The sequence below is a fragment of the Lynx canadensis genome, chromosome X, assembly GCF_007474595.2.
Source record: "Lynx canadensis isolate LIC74 chromosome X, mLynCan4.pri.v2, whole genome shotgun sequence".
Lineage (NCBI taxonomy): Eukaryota > Metazoa > Chordata > Mammalia > Carnivora > Felidae > Lynx > Lynx canadensis.
The window spans coordinates 47,173,444-47,195,455 of NC_044321.2; the positions used below are offsets into that span (position 1 = coordinate 47,173,444).

The window sequence follows — 22,012 nt, forward strand, 5'->3', positions numbered from 1 at the left end:
AGTTACAGTGCTTGCCTCATGGTCTCAAAGACAGTACCAAGCAATGGAGATTGGAAGCTGTCAGAAATCTAGTAGCACAAGAACCCTCATCCCAAGCCCCATCACGTTTTCCAGTGAGGAGACTGAGAACCAGGCAGAGGAAATGACTTGTTCAATGTCAAGTTCTCAAGTTCCTTAGGTTTCGATTTTTGATGACTTCATATTATAAGTTCCCTTTATTTGGAAACTACCATAGTAGAAAATATTCAGGTCTGCAGGACATTGCACAATATAACTTTCAAGTATAACTTTTCAATGTCCTCACATACTCAGAGTATCCTGGAGATGCCCATACTTCAGCATCCACATCAGAAATGGACTCTCACACCCGAGGTTAACATAATGGTCCCTTTCTAGGCTCTCTGCCCTAGTTTGCATTCCAGCATATGTTGTCAGTGTATAGATACTCTGTAAATTATAATGTCTAGATATATTTTTAAAAAGAAAATATTTAAAAAATAAAATGGAAATATCACTATCTTGGGAGAAATCATCCCCACAACAAAGACAGAAACCTATAATCAGGATCATTAGGCAACAAAAAGTCCCATTACCACCTGATGACAGCATGCTTCATAGAAAAACTGGCTCAGCTTTTTCATGTTGATGCATACTGTTAATGTTGGCTTTTAAAACATTAGCTCAAAATAATACTAATAGCAGCAGCTAACACATATAGCCCATACTATGTGTCATGAATTGCCCTCAGCTCTTTACATATGTTAATGTATTTAAACTTCATCATTATTTCCCCATTTTACAGATGAGAAAATTGAGGCCAGAGAGGCTAAAGTAATTTGCCAAATCTATTATGTTACAGAGCACGAATTTGAACTCAAGCATCTTTGTTCTAGATACTGTGCTCTTAACCACTAAGGTATAAACCACAGACTGCTGGTGTAAGGGTTCCAAATCATACCCAGCTCCCTATGCCAAGAACAGAGAGGAGAGTGGTACCTGAGCTCTTATCCAAGAAGTAGGCCAGGAGGCACCGCATGACAGCCTGGTGGCAGATCACCAGTACATTTTCCTGCCGTTCTAGCTCCATTATAACTGGCTCCAGACGCTGAACCAGATCCTCATAGGACTAAAAATGAGAGAACATTTGGGTAAAAAGAGTAGATGAGGCACATTTGCCCAGAGAACTCAGGACTAGGAATCAGGAAAAGTTGGATCTGGTGCCCGTTCAGTTATTGACCCAACAATATTGTCTTAGGCAACTCACTTCTTTTTAGGGTCTTAGTTTCTCATGTACTAAATGGGGACAATCAATACAGTGGACTAAATAACAATAACAATAATAAAACTTCTTAATATAAAATTCCTAGAAAAACCACATAAAATAAATGGTTGTACTGCTGATCTTTTAACAAAATAAAGGAAATATGAATGAAGGATTCCAAAATGAAGAAAAACGTGGGGAAAAAAAGAAATAAGTGGATACAGAAGCCACAATGCTCTGGGGGCATTTTTCAATCACAATATCTAACAGGCTTGAGATTTTAAAACCTTATAGAGACAGAAGACAAGGTCTTAGGTGTGTAGACGGTTGAGAATCAGGACTGAAACTTTCACATACATCTGAGACCCTCAAAGGGCTACATCTATTTTTATTTTTTTAATTTTTTAATTTTTTTTCAATATATGTAGTTTATTGTCAAATTTGTTTCCATACAACCCCCAGTGCTCAACCCAAAAGGTGCCCTCCTCAATACCCATCACCCAGCCTACTCTCCCTCCCACCCCCCCCATCAACCCTCAGTTTGTTCTCAGTTTTTTTTTATTTAAAAAAAATTTTTTTAATGTTTATTTATTTTTGAGACAGAGAGAGACAGAGCATGAATGGGGAGGGTCAGAGAGAGAGGGAGACACAGAATCTGAAACAGGCTCCAGGCTCTGAGCGGTCAGCACAGAGCCCAACGCGGGGCTCGAACTCACGGACCATGAGATTGTGACCTGAGCCGAAGTCGGACGCTTAACCGACTGAGCCACCCAGGCGCCCCAATGTTCTCAGTTTTTAAGAGTCTCTTATGCTTTGGCTCTCTTCCACTCTAACCTCTTTTTTTTTCCTTCCCCTTCCCCATGGGTTTCTGTTACATCTTTTTTTTTTAATTTTTTAACCTTTATTCACTTTTGAGAGACAGAGAGAGACAAAGCATGAGCAAGGTAGGGACAGAGAGGGGGACACAGAACCGAAAGCCTCCAGGCTCTAAGCTGTCAGCACAGAGCCCGACACAAGGCTTGAACCCACAAACCATGAGAGCATGACCTGAGCCGAAGTCAGACGCTCAACTGACTGAGCCACCCAGGCACCCCAGGGATACATCCTTAATAGAAGTGTAAACCAGAAAAAAAATATCCATAGGAGGAGGGGCAAACATGGCAGAGAAGTAGGGGAATCTGAGGTTCCCTAATCTCTCAAACAAAGAAGTGTTGAAGCCAAAGGACTATGAACCCTAAGAGTCCAGGAGGAACACAGAGTCGCTTCCAGGGAACCACCAGGACAACCTGATGGGCCATAGATGTGTGATTGCAAACTGGGAGAGATAAAATGAGTGGAGCAGTGGGATCCCCTTCTGCAGAGGGGAAGGATCCCCTTTTGCAGAGAGACAAAGGGAAGAGAAAGAGAGGCTAGGGAAGCATAGGACTGTATCTGGACAAGAGAAAAAACCACGGACTGGGACAAAGAAAGATCCAATCTCTAACTGAGGGGCTTTCTCAAGACTGGGGCTGGCTGCCCGATTAGTGCACCTGGGGAGGAGAGGAGCTAGTCTGGGCTCGGTGGCTAGGTCAAAGGCACAGTCTGTAGTAGGAGAAAGTGATCCCCTCCTTGGAGTGCTGTGGAACAGGACAAAGCCTGCCTGCATTTACCAGCCAGAGACCACATATCAGGTGGTGCAGAGTGGCACTTCCCCAGTACCGGGGTGTGCAGAGTGAAAGTTGGAATCCCAGTCAAGTGCCAGGACATGGGAATAAGCAGAGCGAGACAAACCACCTCATTTGTGCCCACAGCAGTGATGACGGCTTGAACAGAGTGGTTTGGGATTCCAGGTCAATGGAGGAGGGACTGGAGTGTTGCCATTTTTCTCCCCACCACCACCAAAGTGGGGTCTCAGGGATAGGATTGGACAGTGTGGCCCACAGTGGAAGCAGGACCCTCCTACAACCAAACCACTCCTGCGTGTGGCAACTGCATATCTACTGGAGCAGGATTGATGCTGATGAACCAGACGAATCCTCCTCCAGACCAGTGCTGTTGGATTGCCTGATTTAATTATTGGGCAATTCTTATTATATAGATATATTCTCCCTTCCATTTCTCCTTCTTATCTCTTCCCACCTCTAGTCTGGTTACTCTGGTTGTTGGTTTGGTTAAGCAGACATATTTAGTCCATTCTCTTGATACATGTTCTATAGCTCCTTCTTTACTTTCTTTTCTCTCTCTCTGGAGTAATTAAGCCTTATAGTTTCTCTGTCTGGACAACATTATCTTCTTTTCTTTTTCCCGGCTTCTTTTTTTTTCCTTTCTCTCTCTCTGTATTAAGCTGTATAGTTTCTCTGCCTGATCAATGTTTATTTTTTTCCCTGCCCCTGTCATTTCTCTCTTCATATGGCATGAGTCCTCTTCCATCATCACTGCTTCCACCCTGTGGTTTGCTTGTAGCTGGTGCTTCTGGTTTTTTGTTTTTGTTTGTTTGTGTGTTTTTGTTTTCTGTTTGTTTTTTGTTTGTTTTCTTTCCCAGGGCTACTTCAATGAACAAATCAAAGCACACTTGGTGGAGGGAGATAAAATAACCAAAGTCACAACAGCAGAGAGCAAGTAACACTCTCCAAAAAACACCTCCTGGAGGGCCAGGCCCTGGACAATGTACGACATCTCTTTAATATAGTAGTGCTCACAGATGCAGGACACATAATAAGCTTTTAAAACACATAGGGACAGGAAACTAGCCAAGATGATGAAACAGAAGAATTCTCTTCAATAGAAACTCCAAGAAGAAATGACAACTAAAGAATTGTTCGAAACAGATATAAACAATATAACTGAACAAAAGTTTATAATAATAGTCATAAAATTAATCTCTGGGCTTGAAAAAAGCATACAAGACAGCAGAGAACTTATTGCTGCAGATTTCAAGGAACTAAAAAACGCTAGTGATGAATTAAAAATACTATAAATGAGGTGTAAAATAAAATAGAGGCGGTCACAGTGAGGATTGAAAAGGCAAAAGGGAGAATAGGTGAAATAGAAGATAAAATTATGGAAAAAGAAGAAATGGAGAAAAATAGAAATTAAAAAATTCTGGATCACAAGGGGAGAATTAGAGAACTAAGTGATTTATGAAATGGAACAATATTGGGGTGCCTGGGTGGCTCACTCAGTTGAGCGACCGACTTTAGTTCAGGTCATGATCTCACGGTTCATGGGTTAGGACCCCGCATCGGGTTCTGTGCTAACAGCTCAGAGCCTGGAGCCTGGTTTGGATTCTGTGTCTCCCTCTCTCTCTGCCCCTAACCCACTCACATTTTGTCTCTGTCTCTCTCAAAAATAAATAAGTGTTAAAAAATTTTAGAAATGGAACAATATCCATATCATAGGAGTTCCAGAAGAAGAAGAAGAAGAGAGAGAAAGGGGACGAAAGTGTACCTGAACAAAACATAGCTGAGAACTCCCTAATCTGGGAAAAGAAACAGGCAATGAAATCCAAGAGGCACAGAGACCCCCTTCAGACATAACTTGAATAAATATTCTGCATGACATATCATCATGAAACTGGCAAAATACAAAGATAAAGAGAGAATTCTGAAAGCAGCTACAGATAAATGGGCCTTAACATACAAGGGTAGACACATAAGGGTAGTAGCAAACCTATCTACTGAAACTTGGCAGGCCATAAACGAGTGGCAGGAAATCTTCAATGTGATGAACAGGAAAAATATGCAGCCAAGAATCCTTTATCCAGCAAGCCTGTCATTCAGAATAGAAGGAGAGATAAAGGTTTCCCCAAACAAATAAAAACTGAAGGAATTCATCACCACCATACCAGCCTTACAAGAGATCCTAAGGGGGACACTGTGAGTGAAATGTTCCAAGGACCACAAAGGACCAGAGATATCACTACAAGCATGAACCCTACAGATAACACAATAATTCTAAATACATATCTTTCAATAATAACTCTGAATGTAAATGGAATAAATGCTCCAATAAAAAAATAGGGTATAAGAATGAATAAAACAACAAGACTCATCTATTTTCTGTCTATAAGAGACACATTTTAGACATGAGGACATCTTCAGATTGAAAGTGAGGGAATACCATCTGTCAGGCTACTGGGAAACAAAAGAAAGATGGAGTAGCCATACTTATATCAGACTAACTAGATTTTAAACTAAAGGCTATAACAAGAGACGAAGAAGGAATTTATATAACAAATCACAGGCTCTGTCCATCAAGAAAAGCTAACAATTATAAATGTCTATGCAACCAATTTGGGAACACCCAAATATACAAAACAATCACAAACATAAGCAATCTTATTGGTAAGAATGTGGTTAATTGCAGGGGACTTTAATACTCCACCTATAACAATGATCATCTAGACAGAAAATCAATAAGAAACAATGGCCCTGAATGATACACTGGACAAGATGGACTTGACAGGTATGTTTAGAACTTTCCATTGTAATGCAGAAGAATATACATTCTTCTCAACTGCCCATGGAACATTCTCCAAGATAGATCACACACTGGGTCACAAAACAGCCTTTAATACGTATAAAAGAATTGAGATCATACCATGCACACTTTCAGATCACAATGCTATGAAACTTGAAATCAACCACAGGAAAAAGTCTGGAAAAACCTCCAAATGCATGGAGGTTAAAGAACATCCTACTACAGAATGAATGGGTCAACCAGGCAAAGAAGACATTAAAAAATATAGAGAGGGGCACCTGGCTGGCTCAGTCGGTTGAGCGACTGACTTCGACTCAGGTCATGATCTCATGGCTTGTGACTTTGAGCCCCACATCAGGCTTTATGCTGACAGCTCTGAGCCTGGAGCCTGCTTCGGATTCTGTGTCTTCCTCTCTCTCTGTCCCTCCCCCACTCATGCTCTGTCTCTCTCTGTCTCAGAAATAAATAAACATTAAAAAAATTTAAAAAAATGGAAACAAATAAAAATGAAATCATGACAGTCCATACCCATTGGGATGCAGCAAAGGCAGTCCTACAAGGAAAATACATTGCAATCCAGGCCTATCTCAAGAAACAAGAACAATCCCAAATATGAAATCTAACAGCACACCTAAGGGAACTAGAAGCAGAACAACAAAGAAAGCCAAAACTGACCAGAAGAAGAGAAATAATAAAGATCAGAGCAGAAATAAAGAAATAAGGAATAAAAAAAATAAAACAGTAGAACAGATCAATTAAACTAAGAGTTGGTTTTTTGAAAAAAATAAAATTTATAAACCTTTAGCCAGGCTTCTCAAAAAGAAAAGAGAGAGGACCCAAAGAGATAAAATCATGAAAGAAAATGGATTAATCACAACCAATCCCTCGGAAATACAAGCAATTATCAGGAAATACTATGAAAAATTATATGCCAACCAACTGGACATCCTGGAAGAAATGGACAAATTCCTAAACACCCACACACTTCCAAAACTCAAACAGGAAGAAATAAAAAATTTGATCACACCCATAACTAATGAAGAAATATAATCAGTTATCAAAATCTCCCAACAAATAAGAGTCCTGGACAAGATGGCTCCCCTGGGGAATTCTACTAGACATTTAAGGCATAGTTAATACCCATCCTTCTGAAGGTGTTCCAGAAAATAGAAATGGAAGGACAACTTCTGGACTCATTCTATGAAGCCAGCATTACTTTGATTCCCAAAACAGACAGAGACCACACACAAAAAAAAGTAGAACTACAGGCCAATATCCCTGATGAATATGGATGCAAAAATTCCCAACAAGATACTAGCAAATCGAATTCAACCATATAAAAATAATTATTCACATGATCAAGTGGGATTCATTCCTGGGCTGCAGGGCTGGTTCAATATTTGCAAATCAATCAATGTGATAGATCACATTAATAAAAGAAAGGATAAGAACCACATGATTCTTTCAATAGATGCAGAAAAAGCATTTGACAAACAACAGCACCCTTTCTTAAAACACTCTCAAGAAAGTAGGGAAAGAAGGAACATACTTAAACATCATACAAGCCATTGATGAAAGCCCACAGCTAATATCATCTTTAATGGGGAAAAACTTAGAGTTTTCCTCCTGAGATCAGGAACATGACAGGGATATCCACTGTCACCACTGTTGTTTAACATAGTGTTGGGGAAGATGGTGGCGTAGGAGGACGCTGGGCTCACCGCGCGTCCTGCTGATCACTTAGATTCCACCTACACCTGCCTAAATAACCCACAAAACCACCAGAGGATTAGCAGAACGGAGTCTCCAGAGCCAAGCGCAGATCAGAGGCCCACGGAAGAGGGTAGGAAGGGCAGCGAGGAGGTGCACGATCCACGGACTGACGGGAGGGAGCCTGGGCGGACGGGTGGCTCGCCTGCCAAGCAGAGCCCCCGAGTCTGGCTTGCAAAAGTGGAGGGGCCGGAGTGTGTTCCGACAGCAAGCGCGACTTAGCGTCTGGGAGGTCATAAGTTAACAGCTCTGCTCAGAAAGCGGGAAGGCTGGAGGACAAAGGGAGGGAGAGCTGCTAAGCCCTCGGACTACAGAGCTCAGTTTGGTGGGGAACAAAGGTGCTCGCCAGCGCCATCTCCCCCGCCATCCCCCAGCCAAAATCCCAAAGGGAACCAGTTCCTGCCAGGGAACTTGCTCGCTCCGCGCAAACACCCAACTCTGTGCTTCTGCGGGGCCAAACCTCCAGCAGCGGATCTGACTCCCTCCGGCTGCCACAGGGCCCCTCCTGAAGTGGATCACCTAAGGAGAAGCGAGCTAAGCCTGCCCCTCCTGCCCCGTGCACCTTGCGTACCCACCCCAGCTAATATGCCAGATCCCCAGCACCACAAGCCTGGCAGTGTGCAAGTAGCCCAGATGGGCCACACCACCCCACAGTGAACCCCGCCCCTAGGAGAGGGGAAGAGAAGGCACACACCAGTCTGACTGTGGCCCCAGCGGTGGGCTGGGGGCAGACATCAGGACTGACTGCGGCCCAGCCAACCAACTCCAGTTATACACCACAGCACAGGGGAAGTGCCCTGCAGGTCCTGACCACTCCAGGGACTATCCAAAATGACCAAACGGAAGAATTCCACTCAGAAAATCTCCAGGAAATAACAACAGCTAATGAACTGATCAAAAAGGATTTAAATAATATAACAGAAAGTGAATTTAGAATAATAGTCATAAAATTAATCGCTGGGCTTGAAAACAGTACAGAGGACAGCAGAGAATCTCTTGCTACAGAGATCAAGGGACTAAGGAACAGTCACGAGGAGCTGAAAAGCGCTTTAAACGAAATGCAAAACAAAATGGAAACGATGACAGCTCGGATTGAAGAGGCAGAGGAGAGAATAGGTGAACTAGAAGATAAAGTTATGGAAAAAGAGGAAGCTGAGAGAAAGAGAGATAAAAAAATCCAGGAGTATGAGGGGAAAATTAGAGAACTAAGTGATACACTAAAAAGAAATAATATACGCATAATTGGTATCCCAGAGGAGGAAGAGAGAGGGAAAGGTGCAGAAGGGGTACTTGAAGAAATAATAGCTGAGAACTTCCCTGAAATGGGGAAGGAAAAAGGCATTGAAATCCAAGAGGCACAGAGAACTCCCTTCAGACGTAACTTGAATCCATCTTCTGCACGACATATCATAGTGAAACTGGCAAAATACAAGGATAAAGAGAAAATTCTGAAAGCAGCAAGGGGTAAACGTGCCCTCACATATAAAGGGAGACCTATAAGACTCGTGACTGATCTCTCTTTTGAAACTTGGCAGGCCAGAAAGAATTGGCACGAGATTTTCAGGGTGCTAGACAGCAAAAATATGCAGCCGAGAATCCTTTATCCAGCAAGTCTGTCATTTAGAATAGAAGGAGAGATAAAGGCCTTCCCAAACAACCAAAAACTGAAGGAATTTGTCACCACTAAACCAGCCCTACAAGACATCCTAAGGGGGATCCTGTGAGACAAAGTACAAGAGACATCACTACAAGCATAAAACATACAGACATCACAATGACTCTAAACCTGTATCTTTCTATAATAACACTGAATGTAAACGGATTAAATGCGCCAACCAAAAGACATAGGGTATCAGAATGGATAAAAAAACAAGAACCATCTATTTGCTGTCTACAAGAGACTCATTTTAGATCTGAGGACACCTTTAGATTGAGAGTGAGGGGATGGAGAACCATTTATCATGCTACTGGAAGCCAAAAGAAAGCTTGAGTAGCCATACTTCTATCAGACAAACTAGACTTTAAATTAAAGGCTGTAACAAGAGATGAAGAAGGGCATTATATAATAATTACAGGGTCTATCCATCAGGAAGAGCTAACAATGATAAATGTCTATGCGCCGAATACCGGAGCCCCCAAATATATAAAACAATTACTCATAAACAGAAGCAACCTTATTGATAAGAATGTGGTCATTGCAGGGGACTTTAACACCCCACTTACAGAAATGGATAGATCATCTAGACACACGGTCAATAAAGAAACAAGGGCCCTGAATGAGACACTGGATCAGATGGACTTGACAGATATATTTAGAACTCTGCATCCCAAAGCAACAGAATATACTTTCTTCTCGAGTGCACATGGAACGTTCTCCAAGATAGATCATATACTGGGTCACAAAACAGCCCTTCATAAGTATACAAGAATTGAAATCATACCATGCATACTTTCAGACCACAACGCTATGAAGCTTGAAATCAACCACAGGAAAAAGTCTGGAAAACCTCCAAAAGCATGGAGGTTAAAGAACACCCTCCTAACGAATGAGTGGGTCAACCAGGCAATTAGAGAAGAAATTAAAAAATATATGGAAACAAACGAAAATGAAAAGACAGAAATCGAAATGCTTTGGGATGCAGCAAAGGCAGTCCTGAGAGGAAAATACATTGCAATCCAGGCCCATCTCAAGAAACAAGAAAAATCCCATATACAAAATCTAACAGTACACCTAAAGGAAATAGAAGCAGAACAGCAAAGGTAGCCTAAACCCAGCAGAAGAAGAGAAATAATAAAGATCAGAGCAGAAATAAACAATATAGAATCTAAAAAAAACTGTAGAGCAGATCAACGAACCCAAGAGTTGGTTTTTTGAAAAAATAAACAAAATTGACAAACCTCTAGCCAGGCTTCTCAAAAAGAAAAGGGAGATGACCCAAATACATAAAATCATGAATGAAAATGGAATTATTACAACCAATCCCTCAGAGATACAAACAATTATCAGGGAATACTATGAAAAATTATATGCCAACAAATTGGACAACCTGGAAGAAATGGACAAATTCCTAAACACCCACACTCTTCCAAAACTCAATCAGGAGGAAAGAGAAAGCTTGAGCAGACCCATAACCAGCGAAGAAATTGAATCGGTTATCAAAAATCTCCCAACAAATAAGAGTCCAGGACCAGATGGCTTCCCAGGGGAGTTCTACCAGACGTTTAAAGCAGAGATAATACCTACCCTTCTCAAGCTATTCCAAGAAATAGAAAGGGAAGGAAAACTTCCAGACTCATTCTATGAAGCCAGTATTACTTTGATTCCTAAACCAGACAGAGACCCAGTAAAAAAAGAGAACTACAGGCCAATATCCCTGATGAATATGGATGCAAAAATTCTCAATAAGATACTAGCAAATCGAATTCAACAGCATATACAAAGAATTATTCACCATGATCAAGTGGGATTCATTCCTGGGATGCAGGGCTGGTTCAACATTCGCAAATCAATCAACGTGATACATATCATTAACAAAAAAAAAGAGAAGAACCATATGATCCTGTTAATCGATGCAGAAAAGGCCTTTGACAAAATTCAGCACCTTTTCTTAATAAAAACCCTTGAGAAAGTCGGGAGAGAAGGAACATATTAAAGATCATAAAAGCCATTTATGAAAAGCCCACAGCTAACATCATCCTCAATGGGGAAAAACTGAGAGCTTTTTCCCTGAGATCAGGAACACAACAGGGATGCCCACTCTCACCGCTGTTGTTTAACATAGTGCTGGAAGTTCTAGCATCAGCAATCAGAAAACAAAAGGACATCAAAGGCATCAAAATTGGCAAAGATGAAGTCAAGCTTTCACTTTTTGCAGATGACATGATATTATACATGGAAAATCCGATAGACTCCACCAAAAGTCTGCTAGAACTGATACATGAATTCAGCAAAGTTGCAGGATACCAAATCAAGGTACAGAAATCAGTTGCATTCTTATACACTAACAATGAAGCAACAGAAAGATAAATAAAGAAACTGATCCCATTCACAATTGCACCAAGAAGCATAAAATACCTAGGAATAAATCTAACCAAAGATGTAAAAGATCTGTATGCTGAAAACTATAGAAAGCTTAGGAAGGTAATTGAAGAAGATTTAAAGAAATGGAAAGACATTCCCTGCTCGTGGATTGGAAGAATAAATATTGTCAAAATGTCAATACTACCCAAAGCTATCTACACATTCAATGCAATCCCAATCAAAATTGCACCAGCATTCTTCTCGAAACTAGAACAAGCAATCCTAAAATTCACATGGAACCACAAAAGGCCCGAATAGCCAAAGTAATTTTGAAGAAGACCAAAGCAGGAGGCATCACAATCCCAGACTTTAGCCTCTACTACAAAGCTGTCATCATCAAGACAGCATGGTATTGGCACAAAAACAGACACATAGACCAATGGAATAGAATAGAAACCCCAGAACTAGACCCACAAACGTATGGCCAACTCATCTTTGACAAAGCAGGAAAGAAGATCCAATGGAAAAAAGACAGTCTCTTTAACAAATGGTGCTGGGAGAACTGGACAGCAACATGCAGAAGGTTGAAACTAGACCACTTTCTCACACCATTCACAAAAATAAACTCAAAATGGATAAAGGACCTGAATGTGAGACAGGAAACCATCAAAACCTTAGAGGAGAAAGCAGGAAAAGACCTCTCTGACCTCAGCCATAGCAATCTCTTACTCGACACATCCCCAAAGGCAAGGGAATTAAAAGCAAAAGTGAATTACTGGGACCTTATGAAGATAAAAAGCTTCTGCACAGCAAAGGAAACAACCAACAAAACTAAAAGGCAACCAACGGAATGGGAAAAGATATTTGCAAATGACATACCGGACAAAGGGCTAGTATCAAAAATCTATAAAGAGCTCACCAAACTCCACACCTGAAAAACAAATAACCCAGTGAAGAAATGGGCAGAAAACATGAAAAGACACTTCTCTAAAGAAGACATCCAGATGGCCAACAGGCACATGAAAAGATGTTCAACGTCGCTCCTTATCAGGGAAATACAAATCAAAACCACACTCAGAGATCACCTCACGCCAGTCAGAGTGGCCAAAATGAACAAATCAGGAGACTATAGATGCTGGAGAGGATGTGGAGAAACGGGAACCTTCTTGCACTGTTGGTGGGAATGCAAATTGGTGCAGCCGCTCTGGAAAGCAGTGTGGAGGTTCCTCAGAAAATTACAAATAGACCTACCCTATGACCCAGCAATAGCACTGCTAGGAATTTATCCAAGGGATACACGAGTACTGATGCATCGGGGCACTTGTACCCCAATGTTTATAGCAGCACTCTCAACAATAGCCAAATTATGGAAAGAGCCTAAATGTCCATCAACTGATGAATGGATAAAGAAATTGTGGTTTATATACACAATGGAATACTCCTTGGCAATGAGAAAGAATGAAATATGGCCTTTTGTAGCAACATGGATGGAACTGGAGAGTGTGATGCTAAGTGAAATAAGCCATACAGAGAAAGACAGATACCATATGGTTTCACTCTTATGTGGACCCTGAGAAACTTAACAGAAACCCATGGGGGAGGGGAAGGAAAAAAAGAGTTTAGAGTGGGAGAGAGCCAAAGCATAAGAGACTGTTAAAAACTGAGGACAAACTGAGGGTTGATGGGGGGTGGGAGGGAGGGGAGGGTGGGTGATGGGTATTGAGGAGGGCACCTTTTGGGATGAGCACTGGGTGTTGTATGGAAACCAATTTGACAATAAATTTCATATATTAAAAAAAAACATAGTGTTGGAAGCCATAGCCTTAGCAATCAGACAACAAAATGAAATAAAAAGCATCAAAATTTTCAAACAAGAAGTCAAACTTTCACTTTTTGCAGACGACATGATACTCTACATGAAGACCTGAAAGACTCCACCAAAAGATTCCTAGAACTGATACATGAATTCAGCAAAGTCGTAGGGTACAAGATCAATGTACAGAAATTGGTTGCATTTTTATACATCAATAATGAAGCAACAGAAAGAGAAATAAAGAAACTGATTTCATTTACAATTGCACCAAGTACCATAAAATGCCTAGGAATAAACCTAACCAAAGACGTAAAAGATCTGTGTGCTGAAAACTATAGAAAGCTTCTGAAAGAAATTGAAGATACAAAGAAATGAAAAAACATTCCATTCTCATGGATTGGAAGAATAAATCTTGTTAAAATGTCAATACTACCCAAAGCAATCTACACATTCAATGCAATCCCAATCAAAATTGCACTGGCATTGTTCTGAAAGCTAGAACAAGCAATCCTAAAATTTGTATGGAACCACAAAAGACCCTGAATAGCCAAAGTAATTTTGAAGAAGAAGACCAAAGCAGGAGGCATCACAATCCCAGACTTTAGCCTCTACTACAAAGCTGTCATCATCAAGACAGTATGGTTGGCAGAAACCAGACACATAGACCAATGGAATAGAATAGAGACTCCAGAATTGGACCCACAAGAGTATGGCCAACTAAACTTTGACAAAGCAGGAGAGAGTATCCAATGGAAAAAAGACAGTCTCTTTAACAAATGGTGCTGGGAGGACTAGACAGCAACGTGCAGAAGAATGCAACTAGAACACGTACACCATTCACAAAAATAAACTCAAAATGGAAGAAAGACCTGAATGTGAGGTAGGAAATCACCAAAACCCTAGAGGAGAAAGCAGGCAACAACCTCTTTGACCTCAGCTATAGCAATTTCTTGCTCCACACATCTCCAATGGCAAGGTAATTAAAAGCAAAAATGACCTATGGGACCTCTTCAAGATAAAAACCTTCTGCACTGCAAAGCAAATGATCAACAAAACTCAAAGGCAACCAATGGAATGGGAAAAGATATTTTCAAATGACATATCGGACCAAGGGCTAGTATCCAAAATCTATAAAGAACTCACCAAACTCCACACCTGATAAATAATCCAGTGAAGAAATGGGCAGAAGACATGAATAGACACTTTTCCAAAGAAGCCATCCAGATAGGCAATAGACACATGAAACGCTGCCCCACGTCATTCATAATCAGGGCAGTAAAAATTAAAGCCACACTGAGATGCCACCTCCCACTGGTCAGAGTGCCCAAAATGAACAAATTGGGAGAATCTAGATGCTGGCAAGGATGTGGAGAAACAGGAACACTCTTGTACTGTTGGTGGGAATGCAAACTGGTGCAGTCACTCTGGAAAACAGTGTGAAGGTTCTTCAAAAAATTAAAAATGGAACTACCCTACCACCCAGAAATAGCACTACTAGGAATTTACCCAAGGGATACAGGAGTGCTGATGCATAGGGGCACATGTACCCCAATGTTTATAGCAGCACTTTCAACAATAGTCAAATTGTAGAAAGAGCCTAAATGTCCATCAACTGATGAATGGATAAAGAGGAAGTGGCTTATATATACAATGGGATACTACTTGGCAATGAGAAAGAATGAAATCATGGCATTTGCAGCAACGTGGATGGAACTGGAGGGTATTATGTTATGTGAAATAAGCCAGTCAGAGAATGAGAGATACCATATTTTTCACTCGTATCTGGATATTGAAAACCTTAACAGAAGACCATGGGGGAAGGGAAAGGAAAAAATAGTGACAAACAGAGAGGGAGGGATGCAAACCATAAGAGACTCTTAAATACTGAGAACAAAGTGAAGGTTGATGGGGGCTGGGGAAGAGGAGAGAATGGGTGATGGGCATTGAGGACGGCACTTGTTGGGATGAGCACTGGGTGTTGTATGGAAACCAATTTGATAACAAATTATATAAAAATTAAAGAGGGGCGCCTGGGTGGCGCAGTCGGTTAAGCGTCCGACTTCAGCCAGGTCACGATCTCGCGGTCCGTGAGTTCGAGCCCCGCGTCGGGCTCTGGGCTGATGGCTCAGAGCCTGGAGCCTGTTTCCGATTCTGTGTCTCCCTCTCTCTCTGCCCCTCGCCCGTTCATGCTCTGTCTCTCTCTGTCCCCAAAATAAACGTTGAAAAAAAAATTAAAAAAAAAATTAAAGAGAAAATATCCACAGACAAAAGGAACAATGGCATTTATCTGTCTCTGCTTGACTCTTGGTGGAAAAATAAGGAAAATATTCCTGTAGTAATATATTAACCACAAACCTACCATCAGGTGTGTTTGTGGTTCAGAATTACAATACCCATGTGCTTTGGAAAATGCTAAGATGAGAGTTTAACAAAAAGTGACATCAAGTCATTAGTTCCCAGAATTTTATGGAAGAAGCAAATGGGAATTATCCCTGAATTTTCTCAATGTAGGCTGTGGGATTCTTACATATAAATTTTGCCCATAGAAGCTCACATAACGCACAAGGGAAATAAGCTACGATGAATGAAAATAAGTAGAAACAATAAGAGAACTCTAAAAATTTAAGATAAAAGATCCAAAACATAAAATAAATGTTTTAAATTTATAAAGAAATAGAAGATGGAATAAAAATGTAAGGAAGAAAGATGATATTAAATATAATGTAGATTTTAAAAAAGTAATAGAATTTCTAGAAACAAATTATATATTTATTAAAACCAAAAACTCATTGCATTGAGTAAACAAAAGATTAGATACAAATTAAGAAACAGTGATTTAGAAGATAGTCCTGAAGTAATTACTCAAAATGCAGCAAAGACTTTAAAAATAATAATAATTTAGGAAACATAGAGTATAGGGGCAGGATTCACACACATTAAACTGTACTTCCAGAAGGAGAAAATATGAAAAAGGAGTAAAACATAATGTCTTAGAGTTTTCTAGAATTGATGAAGAATCCCAATCCTCAGATTCAGGAAGGTTAATCCCAAGCAAAATAAATGAAAAAATATTCAGACATATCACAGTGTAACTTAAAAACAATGAAGATAAAAGACATTAAAGGCAGCCAGAGAGAAGAGAAGCAGCAATTAACTTGAGTGGAGGCTTCTTAGCCACATTAGAACACAGAGGACAGTGGTGGCAATATCTTCAAAATGCTGAAAGAAAACAACGGTCAAGGTGCAGTTTAATTTTTTTAATTTGTATTTCAGTTGGTGTACAGAGCAAATTGATTTTACAAGTACAATTCAGTGATTCATCACTTACATACAACACCCAGTGCTGATCACAAGTGTCCTTCTTAATACCGATCTAGCCCATCTCCCTCCCACCTCCCTCCATCATCCTTCAGTTTGTTCTCTATCACTAAGAGTCTCTTGTGCTTTGTTTTCCTTTCTTCTCTCACCCCTCTTTCCTATATGTTCATCTGTTTCATTTCTTAAATTCCACATATGAATGAAATCATATTGTACTTTTCTTACTCCGATTGACTTATTTCGCTTAGCATAATACATTCTAGACCTATCCACATCATTGCAAATGACATTTTTGATGGCTAAGTAATATTCCATTGTGTATATATACCACATCTTCTTTATGCATTCATTGGTCCATGGACATTTGGGCTCTCTCCATAGTATAGTCATTGTTAATGATGCTGCTACAAACATAGGGTGCATATAGCCTATCGAATCTGTACTTTTGTATCCTTTGGGTAAATACCTAATAGTGCAATTGCTGAATCTTAGGGTTGTTCTATTTTTAGTTTTTTGAAGAAACTCCACACTGATCAAGTGGTTGCACCAGTTTGCACTCCCACCAGCAGTGCAAAAAGGTTCTCCTTTTTCCATATCCTTGCCAACACCTGCTATTTCTTGTATTGTTAATTTTAGCCATTATGACAGGTGTGAGGTAGTATCTCATTGTGGTTTTGATTTGTATTTTCCTGATGATGAGTGATGTTTAGCATCTTTTCATGTGTCTGTTAGCCATCTGGGTGTCTTCTTTGTAATAGAGTCTAGTAATGTCTTCTACCCATTTCTTAACTGGGCTGTTTGTATTATGGTTGTTGAGTTTGTTAAGTTCTTTACAGATTTTGAATACTAATCATTTATCAGATATGTCATTTGCAAATATCTTCTATAGGCTGCCTTTTAGTTTTGTTGATTGTTTTTTTTTCCTTTCCCTATGTGGAAGCTTTTTATCTTGATAAATATCATTTTTTCTTTTGTTCGTTCCCCTTGCCTTCAGTGACATGTATAGTAAGAAGTTACTCTGGCCAAGGTCAAAGTGGTTGCTGCCTGTGTTCTCCTCTAGGATTTTGATGGTTTCCTGTCTCACATTTAGATCTTTCCTCCATTTTGAATTACTTTTGTGTATGGTGTAAGAAAGTAGTCCAGTTTCATTCTTCTGCACATTGCTGTCCAGTTTTCCCAACAACATTTATTGAAGATATTGTCTTTTCTTCATTTGATATTCTTTCCTGCTTTGTCAAAGACTACCATATAGTTGTGGGTCCTCTTCTGGGTTTTCTAATCTGTTCCATTGGCCTATGTGTCTGTTTTTGTACCAGGACCATCCTGTATTTATGACTACAGCATTGTAATATAGCTTGAAATTCGGAATCATGACGTTTCCAGTTCTGTTTTTCTTTTTCAGGATTGCTTTGTCTCTTTTGGGTCTTTTGTGGTTCCTTACAAATGTTAGGATTGTTTGATCTATGTCTGTAAAGCATGCTGGTGGTGTTTTGGTAGGGATTGCATTAAATGTGTAGGTTGCTTTGGGAAGTATAGACATTAATTTTTTAACATTTATTCATTTTTGAGAGACAAAGAGAGACAGAGCATGAGCGGGGAAGGGGCAGAGAGAGAGAGACACAGAATCGGAAGCAGGCTCCAGGCCCTGAGCTGTCAGCACAGAGCCTGACACAGGGCTTGAACTCATGAACTGCGAGATCATGACCTGAGCCAAAGCTGGACACTCAACCAACTGAGCCACCCAGGCGCTCCAGTATAGACATTTGAATAATGTTTGTTCTTCCAATCCAGGAGCATGGATGCCAGAGTAGCCATACTTATATCAGACAAACTAGATTTTAAAACAAAGACTGTAACAAGAGATGAAGAAAGGCGTTATATCATAATTAAGGGGTCTCTCCACCAAGAAGACCTAACAATTGTAAATATTTATGCCCCCAATTGGAGAGAACCCAAATATATAAACCAATTAGTAGCACATATAAATAAACTCATCGATAATAATACAATAATAATAGGAGACTTTAACACCCAACTCACAGTAATGGAAAGATCATGTAAGCAGAAAATCAACAAGGAAACAATGGCTTAGAATGACACACTGAACTAGATAGACTTAACAGATATATTCAGAACATTTCATCCTAAAGCAGCAGAATACACATTATTCTTTGTGTGTGGAACATTCTTCACAATAGATTACAGACTAGGTCACAAATCAGCCCTCAACAAATACAAAAAGATTGAGATCATACCATGCATATTTTCAGATCACAACACTATGAAACTTGATGTTAACCACAAGAAAAAAATTGGAAAGTCTTCAAATACACGGAAGCTAAAGAACATCCTACTAAGAAATGAATGGGTTAACCAGGGAATTAATGAAAAAAAAATTTAAATACATGGAAGCAAATGAAAATGAAACAGTACAGTCCAATCTCTTTGGGAATGCAGCAAAGGCAATCCTAAGAGGAAAGTGCATTCCAATTCAAGTCTATATCAATAAGCAAGAAAGGCCCCAAATACACAATCTAACCTTACATCTAAAGAAGCTAGTAAAGCAACAGCAAATGAAGCTTAAAGTCAGAATAAGGGAAATAATAAATATTAGAGCAGAAATAAAATAGAAACAAACACACAAACAAAGAAACAAAAACAACAATGGTAGAACAGATCAATTAAACTTAATAGCTGGTTCTTTGAAAGAGTAAACAAAATTGATAACCTCCTAACCATACTTATTAAAATAAGCAAGGACCCAAATAGTTAAAATCATGAATGAAAGAGGAGAGATTACACTTAGCACCACAGAAACACAAATAATTAAAGAGAATACTGTGAAAAATTATATGCCAACAAACTGGGCATTCTGGAAGAAAGGGACAGGACAAATTCCTAGAAACTCACAAACAACCAAAACTGAAACAGGAAGAAATAGAAAATTTGAACAGTCCCATAACCAGCAATGAAATTGAATTAGTAATCATAAAGCTCACAGGTGGGCCAGGTGGTTTCCCAGGGAAATTGTAACATATATCTAAAGAAGACTTAATACATATTCTTCTCAAGCTGTTCCAAAAAAGAAGAAATGGAAGAAAAACTTACAAACTCTTTTTATGAAGCCAGCATTACCTTGATTCCAAAACTGAAGACCCTGCTAAAAAGGAGAATTAAAGACCAATATCCCTGATGAAAAGGAATGCAAAAATTATCAACAGGATACTAGTATACCTAATTCAACAGTACATTAAAAATATTCACCACAATCAAGTGGGATTTATTCCTGGGCTGCAGGTCTGGTTCAAAACTCATAAAACAATCAAAGTGACACACCACATTAATAAAAGACAGGATAAGAACCATATGATCCTCTCAATGCATGCAGAAAAAGCATTTGACAACATAAAGCATCTATTCTTGATAAAAAAAAAACTAGGGACAAAAGAAATATATCTCAAGATCATAAAGGCCATATATGAAAGACCCACAGCTAATATCATCCTCAATGGGTAAAAACTGACAGACTTTCCCCTACAGTCTTTAACAAGACAAAGATGCCCCCTCCCTCCATTACCATTTAATATAGAAGTGGAAGTCTTAGCCTCACCAATCCATCAACCTAGAGATTTATGCTCAGGCAAATTATCACATGGTATTGAGGACATCCCCAAAGACACTTATAGACAGGAAGATTACTTTGTTGCCAAAAAATCCTCACTGAAGTAATTTTTGTAAGTTTATCTGTTTATTTTGAAAGAGAGAGCAGAGGAAGGGAAGAGAGAGAGAAAGAATCCAAAACAAGCTTGGCAACAGCAGCACTGAGACTGATATGGGGCTCAAACCCACAAACCACAAAGTAAGGACCTGAGCCAAATCCAAGAGTCAGACACTCAACTGACTGAGCCACCTTGGCTCCCATCACTGAAGTAATTTCTGAAAGATGGAAATTGAACACAGAAGGAAAAACTCGAGATACAAGAATAAAGAATGATTGGACTCAGAGTGGAAGATGGTGGCATAGGAGGATGCTGGGCTCACCTCGTCCTGCTGATCGCTTAGATTCCACCCACATCTGCTTAAATAACCCAGAAAACCTCTAGCAGAAGACTACCAGAATGGACTCTCCAGAGCCAAGCATAGACAAGAGGCCCACGGAAGAGGGTAGGAAGGGTGGAGAGGTGGTGCATGCTACATGGACTGGTGGGAGGGAGCTGGGGCCGTGGAGGGGCAGCCCACCTGGGAAGGCAGAGCCCCCAAAGTCTGGCTTGCAAAAGTGGAGGGGCCGGATTCTGTGAGTTCTGAAAGCCAGTGGGAATTAACATCTGGAATGTTAAAAGTCAACAGCTCTGCTCTCAGAGAGCAGGGAGGGCAAGAGGATGCCGGGAGGGAGAGTTGTTGAGCCCCGGAACAGGGCTTAGTTCAGTGGGCAAACAAAGGTGCTGGCAAGTGCCATCTACCTCTCCCATCCCCCAGCTGAATTTCCAAAGGGAACCTGTTCCTGTCACCAAACTTGCTTCCACCAAGCAAACGCCCAATGCTGTCCTTCTGTGGATGCATCCATCAGAGGGTCCTGCCTCCCTCATGCTGCAGGGCCCCTCCCACAGGGGACCACCAATGGCAAAGCGAGTGAAGCCTGCCCCTCCGGCCCCTGTGCACCCGACTGATCCATCCTGGGTAATATGCTAGATCCCATAAGCAGCACCACAAGCGGGCAGTGCGCAAGTAGCCCAGACAGGGGCCACACCACTCCACAGTGAGTCCTGCCCCTGGGAGAGAGGAAGATAAGGTACATACCAGTCTGACTGTGGCCGCAGCAGTGGGCTGAGGGCAGACATCAGATCTGACTGGGGCCCCGCCCACCAACACAAGTTACTCCGAACAGTACAAGGGAGGTGCTCTGCAGTTTGGAGCCACCACAGGGACTACCCAAGATGACGAAAGGAAAGAATTCTCCTCAAAAGAAACTCCAGGAAGTAGCAATGGCTAACGAAGTGATCAAAAATGATTTAAGCAATAAAACAGAAAAAGAATTTAGAATAATAGTCATAAAATTAATCGCAGGGCTTGAAAAAAAGCATAGAGGACACCAGAGAATCTATTGCTACAGAGATCAAGGGACAAAGAAATAGTCATGAGGAGCTAAAAAATGCTATACATGAGGTGCAAAATAAAATGGAGGCAGCCATAGCACGAATTGAAGAGGCAGAGGAGAGAATAGGTGAATTAGAAGATAAAATTATGGAAAAAGAGGAAGCTGAGAAAAAGAGAGATAAAAAAATCCAGGAGTACAAGGGGAGAATTAGAGAACTAAGTGATGCAATGAAACAAAACAGTATCTGTATCATAGGAATTCTAGAAGAAGAGGGAG

General features: G+C 40.4%; 1 protein-coding gene across 6 annotated transcripts in view; it reads right to left on the reverse strand.

The window, feature by feature from the left end:
* PFKFB1 (6-phosphofructo-2-kinase/fructose-2,6-biphosphatase 1) overlaps nucleotides 1–22,012 on the reverse strand; it is a 155,551-nt gene that overhangs the window by 3,587 nt on the left and 129,952 nt on the right. For all 6 annotated transcript variants that reach the window (XM_030305580.1, XM_030305577.1, XM_030305581.1 and 3 more), the window contains one exon: nucleotides 997–1,126. In XM_030305580.1, coding sequence (XP_030161440.1) covers nucleotides 997–1,126 — 130 coding nt within the window. The remainder of the gene's footprint in view (nucleotides 1–996; nucleotides 1,127–22,012) is intronic.